This window comes from Acartia tonsa, chromosome 14, assembly GCF_053477335.1.
Source record: "Acartia tonsa isolate MP-2025a chromosome 14, ASM5347733v1, whole genome shotgun sequence".
In the NCBI taxonomy this organism is placed as follows: domain Eukaryota; kingdom Metazoa; phylum Arthropoda; class Copepoda; order Calanoida; family Acartiidae; genus Acartia; species Acartia tonsa.
The window spans coordinates 30,056,343-30,072,826 of record NC_137273.1 but is presented as its reverse complement, the minus strand read 5'-3'; the positions used below and the strand labels follow the sequence as shown (position 1 = coordinate 30,072,826).

Sequence of the window (16,484 nt, the reverse complement as noted above, 5' to 3'; positions counted from 1 at the left end):
AAAAAGCTAAACTAAATTTTGATGGCCTTTTTATTTATATTAAAAGATATATAGTTTGTATACTTTACATTATTTTGAAATTTGTTACCCTAATTTTTATTCTGCGCTCTCGAAACAATCTTTCTCTATACTGAGAACAAACCTTTGTTTGAAGAGCTACGGAAAACTGTAATTCTGAAACAAAACATAAATTAATCTTTCCCTAAATAAACTTTATGAACTTACTGGTGAACATATCAATGTAACTATTGATGAACCTATCAATGAATTTATCGATGAATCTATTGATGAACCTATTAATTAAACTATCAATGAGCCTATTGATGAATCTATTGATGAATATATCGCTGAATCTATCGATGAACCTATCAATGTAACTATTGATGAACCTATCAATGAACCTATCGCTGAATCTATTGATGAATCTAATGATTAACCTAACATGAACCTATCAATGAATCTATCGATGAATCTATTGATGAACCTATTAAGGAAACTATCAATGAGCCTATTAATAAACCTACCAATTAACCTATTGATGAATCTATTGATGAAACTATTGATGAATCTATTGATGAATCTATTGATAAATCCATTGATGAATCTATCAATGAATCTATTGATGAATCCATCGATGAATCCATTGATGAATCCATCGATGAATCTATTGATGAATCTATCGATGAATTTATTGTTGAAACTATCAATGAATCTATTGATGAATCTATCAATGAATCTATCAATGAATCTATAGATGAAACTATCAATAAACCCAATAATGAACCTATCGATGAACCTATTGATGAACCTATTGATGATTATATTGATAAAACAATTGATGAACCTATTGATGAATCTAGATGAACCTATGAAAGAATATATATGGATGAAATTAATTAAAGAATTAATTGATAATGTAATTCTTTCTGAAATAAATATTTAGGTTTTAATAGGTATCTTTTATATTTATGATGGTCCTACCCCAAACGTCGGAGTGGACAAACGCAAGAGTCCCAAACGTCGGAGTGGACAAACATAGGAGTGGGAAAAACGTCGGAGTGGACAAACATCGGAGTGGACATTGCTGAAGTAAAACGCAGGAGTGTCCGCTATTTTAATAATATGACAATTTTGAAAGTTTTTTATACCACTGTCTACAAAATAATGGTTATGGCCGCAGCGCTCGGCCCCCTAGCCTGCCTAGCCGCAGCGCTCGGCCCCCTGGCCTATAACCTAACCTAACCTAACTAAGAAAAATAAGGGGACCGAATAAAGGGGGGGGGGAGGGTGGATAAAAAAATTCAAAATTGAAAAAAAAATAAAAATTGAAAAAAATTTCAAAATTGAAAAAAAAATCAAAATTGAAAAAAAAATAAAAAATTAAAGAAAAATTCAAAATTGAAAAAAAAATTTTGGGACTCCTGCGTTTGTCGACTCCGACGTTTGTCCCAAAAATCCTGCGTTTGTCCACTCCGACATTTGTCCCACTCCTGCGTTTGTCCCACTCCGACGTTTGGAACTCCTGCGTTTGTCCACTCCGATTTTTTTCCACTCCTACGTTTGGGACTCCTACGTTTGTCGTGGAACCTTTATGAACTAGAGGCAAAGAAACCCCAAGCATGTAACCATCCCTACTGATTTTATAAAATTTTTCTGAAAGTTTGGTTTGCCTCTACTCTTACTATAGATATCACGCATATGACAGAGACGCAATATGTATCTCTTTAATGTCTTTAGTATGACTCAACTCTACGAGAAAAAGAAAAAAAGATTTAATTCCTTTAGATAGACAGTTAGGTAACTGTATATTTATTGATGGATAGATAGATAGATAGATAAACAGATAAATATACAGACAGATAGATAGATATACAGAGAGATAAGTATACCTGAGCATTTTTGAGTAAGTTTTTCTATTTCTTGATGTAGTCCAGTTAATGTTTTATCATGCTCTGAAATATATATTTCTATATACTACTAAATATCAAGGTAAATAATATTCTTAGGTAGCGATCCTTATAACAAACTTACATTTAATATATAGACCATGAATATTTTCAATTTAAAAAAATCATCGTTGGAGGGTATTGTCCATAAATATACTAAAAATTACATTTTTGCTTCATCATTCATTTTTTATCATGCTCTTTGATTACAAGACCTTTTTATAAAAAGTTTTATCTGCACATGCATAGTATAGAGTTACCTCTTTTTATTGGCCAATATATTTCCACCCACCCTTTTCATTACAACTAGTAACTTCGCCCCTCCCCCATTTTTTTGTACTTTGAAACCAAAAAATGATTTTGAAAGGTTTAAAAAGGGCGTAATAAGGTACTAATTTTATTTTTAATATCTTCTTTAGTTATGCATGACAAAGATTTAGGGGAGTTTAAAATCCATCAGACAACTAGCGGAGGTTATTTCTAACCTGACTTTAGAAAGTTGAGTGCTGAGTTGGCTATGGCCAGATCTCGTTCCAGTCTGTCCTCGGTTTTGATTACAGACATCCTAGATAGATAGATAGAAAGATAGATGGATAGAAAGATAGATAGACAGATAGAAAGATAGATAGAAAGATAGATGGATATATTGATGGATAGATAGATAAATAGATAGATAGACATATGATTGAAGGAATCAAATCTACATTTTTTTCTTTCCCCAAATAATTGTAAGTTACCAAAGACAGATTTTCACACAAAAGGTTTGTATACAGTACATTGTCCTATTTGTGTATACCTGATTTTAAAAACAAACAATTATATTTCCCATTTATCTATCCCTGCTTCCCTGGATAAATTGCAAATTTATTTTATCTGAGAAATTATCGGAGTTGTGTAAATTGTCAGGAATAACGGGATAGGACAACGGAGAGTATATCAATCTTCCCCCAGGGAGGAGGTAGGAGACATTAGGCTGTTTACTACACTAGTCTTCAATGTTTTATAGTAATGTTTTCTTAATCATTGGCTTAACAACTTTGGGGAATTTTATTGAATTTTTTCCACCACTAATTATAGTCCACAGAAGAGGTAATTTTTTTATATCATTTAGATGTACATCAATTTATCGGCCATTGTCTCTTTGGCCATATTTGACCTTTCCCCTAAATATTTATTGGATTAGGGGTAATTTTTTATGCCATTGTATTATCCCTCTGTCCCTGAGAATTTCCAAAATTATTCAACCAGAGAATTGCAAGCATGCCAACTTGATAGGTAGATAGATAGATAGTTGAATAGATATAGATAGGTAGATAGATAGCTAGTTGAATAGATATAGATAGGTAGATAGATAGCTAGTTGAATAGATATAGATAGGTAGATAGATAGATAGTTGAATAGATATAGATAGGTAGATAGATAGATAGTTGAATAGATATAGATAGGTAGATAGTTCAATATAGATAGATAGGTAGTAGATAGATAGTTGAATAGATATAGCTTCGTATAAAGATAGATAGATAGATAGTTGAATAGATTTAGATCTATAAGTTGGTTAGTCAGATAGATAGATAGATAATTAGATAGATAGATAGTTGAATAGATATCGGTTCAGCGTTGAGCAAGATTCTTGAGCAGGTGCGAACAGACAGACATATATCGTGTTACTTTTTTATTAGGATAAATCGAATGTTAGATAATAAGATAGATTAAGAAATAGAGATAATGTAAAAACACACAAATACAAAAATTATAAAAATTTACAAAGTCATTAAATAGCTAGATAGAGAATAATATTACATGAAGCATTTCTTTATTTAAGGTTGCTTGCATATCATGAACCCATGGATAAGACATGGAATACATTTTTCCACCAATTAAAAAGATCGCTAAGCTATTTTATTATTGGAGGAAGAGGCAATTGAAAAATTAGTTTTGTAGCTAATGCCCAAAGGTTTATTTCCAGGGATCTAAAGGGATAAGCTAATAGCCGATAAATTGATGTTCATCCAAAATGATGTACACAAAATCATCCCTCCTGTAGATTACAATTAGGGGTTGAAACGTTTGAACACAAAACTTAATAAACCAACCAATCAAAATTTAATAAAAGTTGTTAAGCAAAGGAATAAGAAATAGGTATTTTAAAACTTTGAGGACTTATGCAATAAACAGTAAAGTGTTCTAACTCTCCCCGGTTTAATTTGCGAATTTATTGAAAGCGAGACATCATCCATAAGTAGCGAAGTTAAAATTGATCATGGAATTAGCCAAAAGACAAAGTGAGTTAAAACTTTTAAAAATAAGTTTATGTCTATAAAGTATGACTGACATAAAGACAAACAAAATATAAACTATGTCATAGGAATCTTCACTGAAATTTTCATCTGTCTATCTACAAAAGTATTCAATAATTTACATTTTCCTCAAAGCATTACTGACTAACTAAGGGAAAGACAATGTGAATCATAGAGTAGCTTCGCAACTAAAAAATAAAAGAAATAATATAATTAAGTATCTAAGTTTACTCTAATGTCGGAATTTTCTTTCTCAATATTAACGACAAATCGATTGGAACAAAAAATTTGTGTTTTGTCACTTTGATAAATATATTTTGTAGGGTTCGCCAGCCGCAACTGTTTTTTGTCACTATGATTGTGAGAATAAATGCAGGGAGCAAGGGAGGGGACAAAGGATCGAATATTCAATTTTTAGGAGTCTCAGACTTTGGGTACTGGCTTAAAAAGAATGTGCAAGAATTTAGGAGGTTCTGACTGACTTTAGAAACTAGCGCATCATTGCCGCTAACTGGCTGAGTCAGTTTTGAATATAGCAGCCAAGTATTAATAAACTTAAATTCTAGCAGACAGAAAAATTTGTTATGAGATGGCTGGTTTTACCGATTTTTTTCTCCAAAAATATCATTTCATAGATAAATACTTTATTGTGATATTTGTGTAATAAACAATCTAAGAACCGTTAAATTTAATTCTTGTATATTGTAATTTTAAAATTTAGGAATATGGGATGAACGAGTTCCACACTAGTAAAATATAGGTTTTTTAGTCAAAAAGAAGAATACTCTGGAAATTCGACCTGATATCAATTATTTATACCTATATAGAGGGCCCCACGTCTTTGTTTAAATCATAAGTGCATAGCCTAAAAAATAAACTGCATTCGAACTTGAGTATATTTTTTTCTTGGAAAAAGGTATAAATTCATGTTTTTAACATAAGTAATTTATAAAAAAAAATCCACGAGTCAAAAAATGAAAAATCCGGGAAGCTTATTAGTAATAAAATTCATACTTAGTGTGATTGATTCATTAATATCAAACTACCATATTTTGCAATAGATCATTTAAAAGCTTGAAAAATAATTTGTGTAGCTTGTGGAAGAAGACAAGAATTGCCAAGATATAGTGAAAATTAAGCTTGTAAAATCTGGTGCAAAGGAAGGCTTAGATTTTATAAATCTGAAGGAACCAACCTGTCTTTGTAATTATTGTAAAACATATTTGTAATTATGAATTATAAATTTAAAGTGATGTGTTTATTAAAAGTGAAACTTTTCTATAATTAGGGTCAGTCCATTCAGAGCTTTTTCCCGTTAATTTAGACATGTTAGAATTGTCTTATCGATTTCAAACTTTCCATGGTGATTCCTGTAGTAGTTTAGCTTTGGTGGGTATAACTTAGAAACCGTAGCAACTGTAATGTTGTTACCAGAATGTCCTTACGTCAAGATTTTCAACAAATTTATTCAATTTTGTTTCAACTTTTAGACATTTATATATATTATGATTATTCTGTAAGTGTTAATGTTTGTTTGTCCTAGTGACCTATTCCAGTATGAGGATCTGAATTGCTATTATAATTTAGTTGAAATCTTCATATACTTTGAAATTTTTTTAAAATTTTGAATGCCATCTTAGTTTATTAAATTTATTTCTATACAAAACAAATGTTTTTTTTCTTAGAACATTTTTTATTTTACATTGTTCTTAATTTGATTAACATACCCTTTACAATTTTCTACAAATTTTCTGGATAAATCTGGATTTCTTGGCCTTTCAGCTAAAACTCTTAAAATAGAATTAATTGCCCATTGTCCCCTCCCTTACTCCCTGGAATAGATGAGTATGGGAGTGGATATTGTGGAATTTTTGCTAGAAGATTGCTCATATAGTCCTCATATTATGGGCATTAAGATCCTCCATGGTCAGAGGAGGTGTTGGGGTAAAGTCACAAGGAGTTGATGGAGGGTATCGTTTTATTAGCCAGCTGAGAGAAATATTTTATCAGGGCATGCCAGAATATTTCACAAAATCCATGTATTCTATATCCATTGAGAAATATGAAGGTATGACAATTTAATAGTCATCCGAAGAGATGCAATAATTTTGGAAAGTAAATTCGCAGTTGAATTACCTTGAAAAATTTGTAGCTTTTGAACCCTTACTCTTAGAATTTCTTAAAATAAGAGCCTAATCGGACATCGCTCTATATTATATTACAGATTTTAAAATTAATTTCAAATTAATTTTGCTGCGATACGGGTAACCGTACTCTTTCTTGTTGTTATTTTGACAAAAAAATGCAAATGAAAAATAACTTTAATTTTTCACACTTTCATATTGATTTTAGCAGCATAAGTTTTATTATTTTTTGTAGCGAAGCAATTCAATTGTTCGTCAGTCCGTCCGTGCAATAGGGAGGTGACGGAATTGATTTTAGGAAGCTCTTTATAGTGCATAAAAAAGGGATGAATTAAAAAACTGTTGAACAAAGAATCCCGAATGACGTCATATCAAAATAGTCCATTATTCTAATATAACGTCATTGGGTATTTTTCGGACAAAAGATTTTAAATGTATGCCCTTGTTTATAGGCACTATAAAAAGCTTCGAATAGACCACTAGTGATACATGTAATTTAGACAATAATTGTATTGCAAAATATTTTTATTATTGTCTTATACATCATAAAAATTTTATATCGTATCTATAATACAAAGTAGAACGGTGTCTGTCTGTTTGTTTGTACCGAAGGATCTCACTTACTACTCGACTAACCCCCTCCCCCCCCCAAAAAAAAAAAAATCCTCTCCACCAAAAAAAAACTTAAAAAAAAATTTTCTTTTAAATCTAAAATACGAAAAATTAGGTTGATCAAACCTCTTGGGGCATAGCCCCTAGAGGCTAGGGACGAAGCCGCTAGTCCTATTATATAAAGTAGTAAAGTTTTATTTTTGTCTGGAGCCTAAAATCTCAGTCACTTCTGAATCGATTGAGTTCTCAATTTTACTAGGAGCGCAGCTGATGCTGAAAACATGTTTTAGCTTTTAGATTTGTAGCTTTAGATTTTGATAACTACAGGACCGATTGAGTTCTCCATTTTTGGGAAACTTTACATTGTTTCTAGGGGTTGATTTAGGCTTAGTTTTGGGATGGTTTTATGTCAATTTTAAGTTCTTTCCTACCCATCGACTTGATAATACTTATGTTGTTCATATAAAAATTTTATAGGTTTTTTAAAAGAGAGACTGTAATTTATGCAAAAAAATTAGGGTCGCTTAGTGAGGCAAAAAGATTTTTGTGAAAAAATTCTCCAAAATCACATAGAAAATGTACAAAAATTAAATAAAACCATAAAAGATTTTTATGTGATTTTGGAGGATTTTTTACAAAAATAATTTTGCCTAACTAAGCGATCCTATCTATAATACAAAGTAGAATGATGTCTGTCTTCCTGTCCGTCTGTTTGTCCGTCCGTCTGAAGCTTAAGATCTCGGTAACCACTGAACTGATTGGATTCTACTCTTCAGGGTATATACCTACTGGTCCTGTGGTGGTTTTGGGCTATTTTCTTGGGGGGTGAGACACCACCCCCAAAACAACCCCCCCCCCCCATTTTTTTTGCTGAAGATTTCCCTGGTCCTTTTACGAATTTCACCTTAATTTTTGTTTATCACCTCTTGGGGCAAAGCCCCTAGAGGCTAGGGGCGAAACCGCTAGTTTTTAAAAAAAGAATCCACCTCAGGTATTCAAAGTTTTTTAAACACATTCTCCTATCCGTTGGCTTATCAATTATGGGTATTAAATATTGATAGTGCCAAAACAATAATTAATCTACAAAAGTGTAATTTTGTTTTTCGTAATTGGGGGACGTGTACTAATTTATCATCCACTGTCTTATCCTCCAGCTTCGCTACTTTTGAACATAATTGATTCTGTTATTTTTGTCTGTTTCATCAATTTTGTCAGATAAAGAGAAAAATATTTATAATGAAGATAATTACAAAAATTTTCTTCATTGTTTTATCTATTTTTCTATCATTAGATAAATAGAAAAATAGATATATAGAAAGATAGATAAATATATGGTTTGGAAACTGATAAATAAATCGATAGGTTTGAGCAAGAGGGATGGGACTTTATTGGTTGCTTTAAACTAGCTTCAAAGCTTTTTTACACATTATTTTTCTTATTTATAAAAATAGATGGGTTAAAAATAGATCTATGGATGGATCGGTTTTAGCAGGGTATCCAAATTATAATAATCCAGGCTCTCTTATTCGCTGGCATAATAACTTTTAGTATATTTATCAAATCTTGATTGTTTGCTAAAAACTTTTCAATCAATAATCCTCATAATTAAGTAACAGGATGTCTATTTGTCTGTCTGTTTGTCTGTACCGAAGGATCTCGCTAACCGCTGAACCGATCGGGTTCTCCTTAAATGGTAGCTTTTGATTTAGGTTTATAACTATTTTTGTTACGTATAGAGACTTGAACGCAACATAGAAAGGTAACATATAATTTAAAAAAAAACATTAAAAGTGCCACTAGAGGCCTCTGGGGGGCATAGCCGCTTGTTTTAAAATAAAGAAGTAATTTGGGATTTTCTATATATTTCGTAGCATTACAAAGGAGCAAAGGAACATTATGAGTTAGCTGCCAATAGATAAGGAGAATCTAAACAAACAAAAAAACAGCCGTCTAGATTGAGAAGTAGGCGAGAAATTAATTGTCAAAGAATTTGGAAATAAAAATGTTACTGGCAGATTAACCGACAAAAGTTATAAAATAGCTTCGCTAGTAAATATAAAAATAAATAGGCCTACCTTTCATATATTATTAAAAATTGTTCTAAATTAAAGTTTTAATTATCATCATTGTTGGAGATGCGATCCTCAATTTTCAAATTCTTTGAACGTACATATGAGACTTTTACAGAAATGCTTCGCATCCACAACTATCTATCTATGCTTGATATAAAGTCAACACTTTATAGATCATATTATGAACCTTTGATTGACACGTGCCCTGCAATTATCTAGTAGCACTCAGGGGCAAGACACAATTACTTTAGCTAGGCCCAAGGCATTATTTGTATCAATTTATGCATTCATAGGCCTATCTTTACCTATATAACACCATATATGGGTAACGCTAGCCTATTCATGGTAATCTGTATGTGATTTGCTAATAGTATATGTTTATTAAAGATATTATGTTTATAGTTAATGTAATCATATAAACTACCAGTTCAAATATGTATGCCTACAACCATGCCTGATTTACGTCACATATTAACACACAGATATTTAATTGCACAGACAAACACTAAAATCCTGGTCCAGAGCTAATGTTATAGCATGTACCTCTTGAATTTATTCAGTTATTTATTAACTCTCCTACCATCAACTTCTCTTTCTGGCTTTAAAAGGTAATGACTTAGTTGTTTGGCATGCATTGTAGTTTAAATTTAGGCCCCTTAGTACTTAGCATGAATTGAGCTCAGGCCTTATGTTAGAACTCTAACACTTAGCACAATTCACTGCTTGGGACTTAGGGCACATTTCTGTCCTACTCTACTTATAATTTTAACACTTATCCTGTAAATATTTTCATACTTAACTTATGCACTTGTAATATAAATACACTTTATAAAAACATTTTCCTTCCTTAATACTTAATATACTTATATAATTCTGATCGAATATCAAAACCAACCATTTATTCTTAGGTTAAAGCAACATAATACTTCGCGTGGGTCTTTTGTTGAGCTTCCACCAGCTCAACCAAATTCGTATTATACTTGTGGGAATAGAGGGTTAAGCATTCTAAACAAACGAACCGACGATGAGAATGTCTATGTGTATTGCATTAAAATTAGGTTTTAGTAGTACTCATAGAAGAGCGGTCTCCATACCTAAAATTTGGACAAACGCCCCATTCGCACACACAATGGTGCAACTTACCGGTTGTATCTTGGAAAAATTTTACTTCATAAATTTTTTTTCTTTTTTTTCCTTACCGTACCCGAACCGCCTAAGGCAGGTATTTTTACCAAAATCGAATAATTGTAGTTATGGCAAGATCGGATTTACCAAAACCTGTAATACTATTTGAGAGCAAGGTTAGGACTATGAGGCGTTTGAAGAGATAGGGACTGAAAGGCACGACACAAATGCAATTGAGAGCCTCGTGTACGAGCAGTTGCACTAGCTGACACTCTAGAGGCCCTAGAGAATGCTAGCATATTTGTGGCCATTGGTCGCCGCCCTATAAGGACACTCGCACTGGTTGACACTCTAGAGGCCCTAGAGAATACCAGCACACCGGCACCTCCATGTCCGCCTCTCTTTAGTAAAACACTTGGGTTGGAACAATCTATGATTAAGCTATGTGCAAAATTTTGATTTTTGGACTTAGTCAGAATTTTGAAATTTAGGAGTTGTGCTAGGTGGCGGAGTATATATATAAATCTTCGGACTTAGTATGATTTTTACTTATTCGGAAATTCTCTAAGTGTTGAAATACTTGAATCTTTGATACTTAAACCAGAACTTATTAAGAATCAAGCATGGAGTAACTTTTCATTTATAAGCTATCAAAATACTATTTGTAAAGGACCATTTTGAACTGTCTTATTAAATGAAAACTTAGGAGCAAATCCTATAGAACACGGGAAACGCTGTTAGTTGGGATACATATTGTCTTTGGAGCCATGTTTCTGAAACAATATGCCGAAAGCAGTTAGTACTCTTGAGTCGTAGTAAAGGGCCAAAAGATTATTACAAACTTGTAGCATTTATACTCAAGTTAAACTGTACTAATACTTTGGTGCCGTTAGAACCGATTTTCTGAGATTTGCACTTACTTATACATGCCTAGGACTTATATTCTTAATGCAATTCTGATTTATATGCGGATGTATCAAAATAACTATTGCCTCTAAAAATTTTGAGTTAGACAAAATATTTCAAAGTCTCAAAGATATTCTCAACATCGATCGGTTGGAATGATATAAGTATAAACAAATTGCTGTATGCAATCAGCAATAATTCCAGAGACTTCCTGATGCTCTGAGCAAAATACTCCACTTTTGGACTTAGCACCGATCTATTTCTTTTGTTACAGAGAGAATTTCGAATCTCTGGACTTACAGTAATTTTTATGAAATTGTGAACTTGGTTGGAAATTTACCAAAATTCGGACTTGTAATAATTGCAATTTTTCCAACTAGATTAACAAATTTCATTTTCCACACTTAAAAGAAAAATTTTGTTTTAGAGTACTTCTGTCTTAGCCAAAATATTCCAATTATGGACTTAGAGAGATTCTATTTCTTTTGGTGAAGGATAATTCCAACACTCTAATACTTTATGATTTTAAATCCTTAACATAGCGAGATTTGCACTTAGTCAAAATACCCCAATATTGGACTTAGAGTGATTCTATTTCTTTTGACTTAAGGACAATCTCTAAAGTAGCTTTGTGAATGGACTGTTAGGAAATTTCATCTCGGACAAAATATTCCACATCTGGACTTAGAGTGATTCTATTTCTTTTGTCCTAAGATAAATTTGTTAATTTTTGTACTTAGCATAATTCCATTGAAAAAAAAAAAAAAATTTTTTTTGGACTTAGTCAAAATTCACTAACTTTGTACTTAAGATATTTTCAGAATTTTTTTCCCTAAGCCGAAATTTATTGATTTTGTACTTAGAATAATTTCATTAGAAACTTTTTGGACTTAGTCAAAATTTTCCAACCTTGGACTTAGAGTGATTCTATTTTATTTTGACTTAGAAAGTTTTAATTCAATCTTAACTTAGAAAACTTTTGTTTGTATGCTCCTTACAAATACATACATAAGTACAATAAACAGTTCACTCAACAATAAGTAGGACATGAAAACTAAATTTTTACTTACTTTGTTAATGCTAACATTTCTATTTCATGTACCACCAGGATTCAGCAGTGAAAGTGAAGACAAGTTAATTACTAGTGATAGTGACCATTAGTGATATAAAAGTATAGTCAACAATATAGGCCCTATATGTACTGAATAGCACACTTTAAGAGACAAAGTTCTATAAACCAAACGCAGCAGGAGGTTGCAGCAGCCTACCTTGGGAGAGTAGGGCGTCTCTAAAAGAAGTAGCAGAAGTACTACGGAAAAGTACCCTACTGTCTTTAAATATACGGAATCATAAATTTTTTTACATATCGAGAAACGTATGTTTACTTAGGCTTACTAGCACATAGACTATAACCAAGTAACATAAAGGTGTGTCTACATATAGCCCAGAGCTTTTATAACCTAACAGATTACTTTTAGATAAGTTAGAAAAAAAAAGTGCACTAAAATCAGTTAGATTAGTTTTCAAAAAGAATAAGTATTGTTTAATTCAAAGTTGATAGGCTCCTTTGAAGTTTGATTGACAACCTCCACATTATAGGTTGGCCACCTAGTGTAGGATCTCACACTTCCTCAGAGTAAACTTGCACTTGAATACTGTATTACTACTAATTATAATTAGATTACATCCGGTCAGATAATTTTGAAAACAATCTTTACATATATAAATATAGGTATATCTAAATTGTATATCTTACTACAGTTATAAGAATTGAAGTCATAAGTGAAGCCCCAATTTTGCGCAAATTACGTTATAGGATTGGAAGGAAACCCCTAATACAACTATAAGTAAGAGGTGGCGAGATCTTTGACATTCAGGCAAAATTGTTGCAATATTATTAGAATATAGACGATCCTTTGGGAGTGAACCTTAGTAAGTTATATTCATAATAGCCTTACAGGAATAAGCAGATCGTAGGCTATAAACACATATCCTTAGAGTGAAGTAAGAGTTCAACAAGGATTATAAATTGCTGTTTTCTTTTCTCGACAACCATAATTTGCTAGGAAAGTCGACTCCTGAGCAAACTAAAAGTTAATTTGCGATAGTATATAAGCATACCCAAATTAACTCCGCTGCAAACATTACTTAACTTAATAACCAATTTGAATAGCTAACTAGCTCAAATTGACTCCATAAATAAACCTATATAAAAGTTAAGTAGGAGTGTTTCTACAGTTGAGCTTAATTAAGGATAAGGGTGCATTAGCGCACATTTTTAGAATATCAATCAAAAGCTCACACGCACGTATATACGACGTAGAAACAACTATAGGTGAAGCATATCACATCCATCTATAGCTAAACACATTTTAAAGCAAAGAATTGTTAACTTAAACAGATTCTTGATTGTTTTAAACTATACCCATTATTTGTACTCCTCTCGAACTTCCGCTATTTTTATCATAAAAATAGTACAACATTCCACTGGCATCTAAAAGAACTTACAATTAGTTCTAAGACTTTACAACTATTATCATGTCATCTGCCCGCAAGCAAGGCCAGCAGGATGATGAAGCTGATAAGGAAACCACTCCTTGTCGGGGACGCTCGACAACACCTGGTATAAACACCCCTTCAGCTAATACAGATATTAGAGATTCCGATGCTTATGAGGAAATACAAATATCCAATCTAGAAGAATCAGAACAAATTGGCAAGAGGAATATGAGCCCTGAATTGAATGCGATATCTCTGGCCTCACTATCAACTCAAGCTAACTTATCAGACTCGTGGAAAACTGTTTCCCGCAGGCGGACAAAAGTAGCAGAACCAGTAGAAGAACTTCTACTCTCACAGAAACTGAACACAATACAACTTGGTAGACCTAACACGAGTGGTTCAATTGAAGTTGGAAGGAATCTCTGCACAAACTGTACAATGAGTGTAGAACACAAGAGAACCCACAACACCAACACTTCAAAATCTAAAGAGAGAAGAGCTAACTACAGAGACAGACAAATTGCCAAAATAGAGGCCATCTCAAATTATCATAGAAGAAAATCCACCGTTAAAGAAATGGCTACAAAATCACCCAATCCCAAACCTTATCACAGGGATAACAGGGACAGGCATTTTCAAAGGAATACCAAGCGGGATTATCAGGCTTCTTATAGGCTATCACCTGGACGCTACTGTGTAGCATGTGGACAATATTCTCACAACATATCTGATGGATGTAGATTATTATGTGATGATACAGGGCGGTTATACCCAACTGTATTGACATCAGCTTTCTGTACAAACTGTTATAAGACATATGGTAAAGAGTTATACCATTCTCGACACTTATGTCCTGGAAGGCCAGCCATGATGGAATTATACCATAGTGGTAAGGTGAAGCCTAGTGGTGTCTTCAGGCAAACATATGAAGACTGGGCTAAAGCCAATGCTGAGGAATCATCTAGAGATTGTAACCTCAGTGGAATCAAAGCTGCCACAGCGGAAATAATTCCCAATGAGCCTAAAGATCAAGTAAGAGATAACATTACACCAGCAAAGGAGGAAGAAAGAAAATTGTACCTTCATTGCTCTGGTTGTATGCCAGAAGAAATAGATTGTAAATATGACTATGACGTACGCATGACAGCCTTACTTGACTCAGCAACAGATAAAAACATCATATCAGCCAGCTGAAGACCATGAGGATGTCGCACCTATGATAATTGGACTGAATGGTATTAGAAGCCTACAGCTAACATGGACGCCTGTCACAGACAAATACCGGTTAGCACCGTGTTTGTATTCTATTCTTCACCCTGAAGGACCGCTGAGCAGTATCTTCTGTTCTGAACTTGAGCTCCAGCTCTGTACAGGAGTAGTTAAAAAGATCAAAGCTAAAGAAACCCAAGTGATAGTAATGAATATCAACCACTTTTTCAACCTAGCACCTGGAACACAAGTGATCCTCAGCGACGATCATATTTCAAACGAAAATGCAGGAATTAAGATCTTACCTGGACAAACACAACTCATTATCAATGATGATGGACAACTCAGTGGCAGAGCTTTAATAATCAATAACTCCAATCATACTATCACCAACACAGTTATCACTGGTTACATAGAGTCCAGCGACCAATCTATTGTCAGAGAGGTAGTCGTTGATTTTGACTTCTCAGGATCATTCATATATGGACTACCTATGCTACCAGAAGTAGACGAATCTGATGACGAATTGGATCAACTTGCCATAGCCCGAAACACGCCAGCTATTAATTAGATCACTCTAATTACTAGTAACCAACCCAATAATACTCTTATACCAATCTGAAACACAAAATCAATAATTACATTGATTAACTTATTAAGCTGATAGATACACTTTAATTCATACAGCTATCGAACAGGGCACTCACATATCATGAGTGATCTTAATCTGATTATCATCTTAATGCTAAATAAAAATTCCAGTCTCATCTACTCCTGAATACAGTAAATTCATTGAACACATAGATGATGTTGTAGAAATTAGGTTAAGGTGTATGGTCAAGATTGAAAATTTCACACACTACTATTTCAAAAAAAAAAAAAGAGAAACTTGAATAGTAATATAGCTAATGTTTTATGGCATAATTCTAAAATCTTCATACATTCACATGTAGACAGAAAAGTCCTGAACAATCAACAGTGCCAAAATACCACTGGGACTTTGCCTAAAGACTATCATTACTTGTGAAGCAAATCTTACACTAAAACTCAACCTAAGACAGACAAGACAAAATTGTATAAAACAAAAATATATATATTAGGACATGACCTAGATAGTACACTCCACCCCAGGAGCCCAGTATACTTAGGGAGTATCATTAAATTGATTGAACTATCTAAAACCGAAGTCAGAATTATTGAGCATACATTTTGAATATTCTGAAGAAAGTTGTGGAGAATACGCACATAAAAGATAGAAAATTTAGTTTGAGAAAATTTCACTTACCTTGAAAAGTTGTAACTTTTCCTTGGTTCTAGGTTTACATGTCTATCGCAGTATAAATTGAAAACAAGCATAGCAGTTTTCAAAAGATATATGGACTTACAGATTTTACTGAAAGAAGACTTTTTATGCGCATATTCACAACAATAGGCATAAATGAACCAATAGCACATTCGATCTCACTTATACTTTCGGGTTGGATGAACTTTTGTCTCAATCCTAGCACAAAGGTGAAACTTAGAGGACACTAAGAAAGTTTGGCAATTGGACCAATTTTGGTAGAATTAACTAGCACATGGACATGTAAAATAACCCTGTCAAATAAAGCTGGTACCACCTCTAGCTTTTATGTAATAGTCTTATTATAAACTGCATTGTCAGAACTCACA

At 32.9% G+C, this 16,484-nt stretch overlaps 1 protein-coding gene across 1 annotated transcript in view; it reads right to left on the bottom strand.

Moving 5' to 3' along the window:
• The window catches only part of LOC145305404 (uncharacterized), a 37,789-nt gene extending 28,659 nt beyond the window's left edge, over window positions 1-9,130 (bottom strand). The window contains exons 1-4 of the mRNA XM_080147022.1: window positions 9,075-9,130; window positions 2,432-2,511; window positions 1,890-1,952; window positions 143-174 (exon numbers count right to left, since the gene is read on the bottom strand). Of these exons, the coding sequence (XP_080003148.1) occupies window positions 143-174; window positions 1,890-1,952; window positions 2,432-2,510 (174 nt within the window). The 5' untranslated portion in view covers window position 2,511; window positions 9,075-9,130. The remainder of the gene's footprint in view (window positions 1-142; window positions 175-1,889; window positions 1,953-2,431; window positions 2,512-9,074) is intronic.
• Between the last annotated feature and the right edge of the window lie 7,354 nt (window positions 9,131-16,484).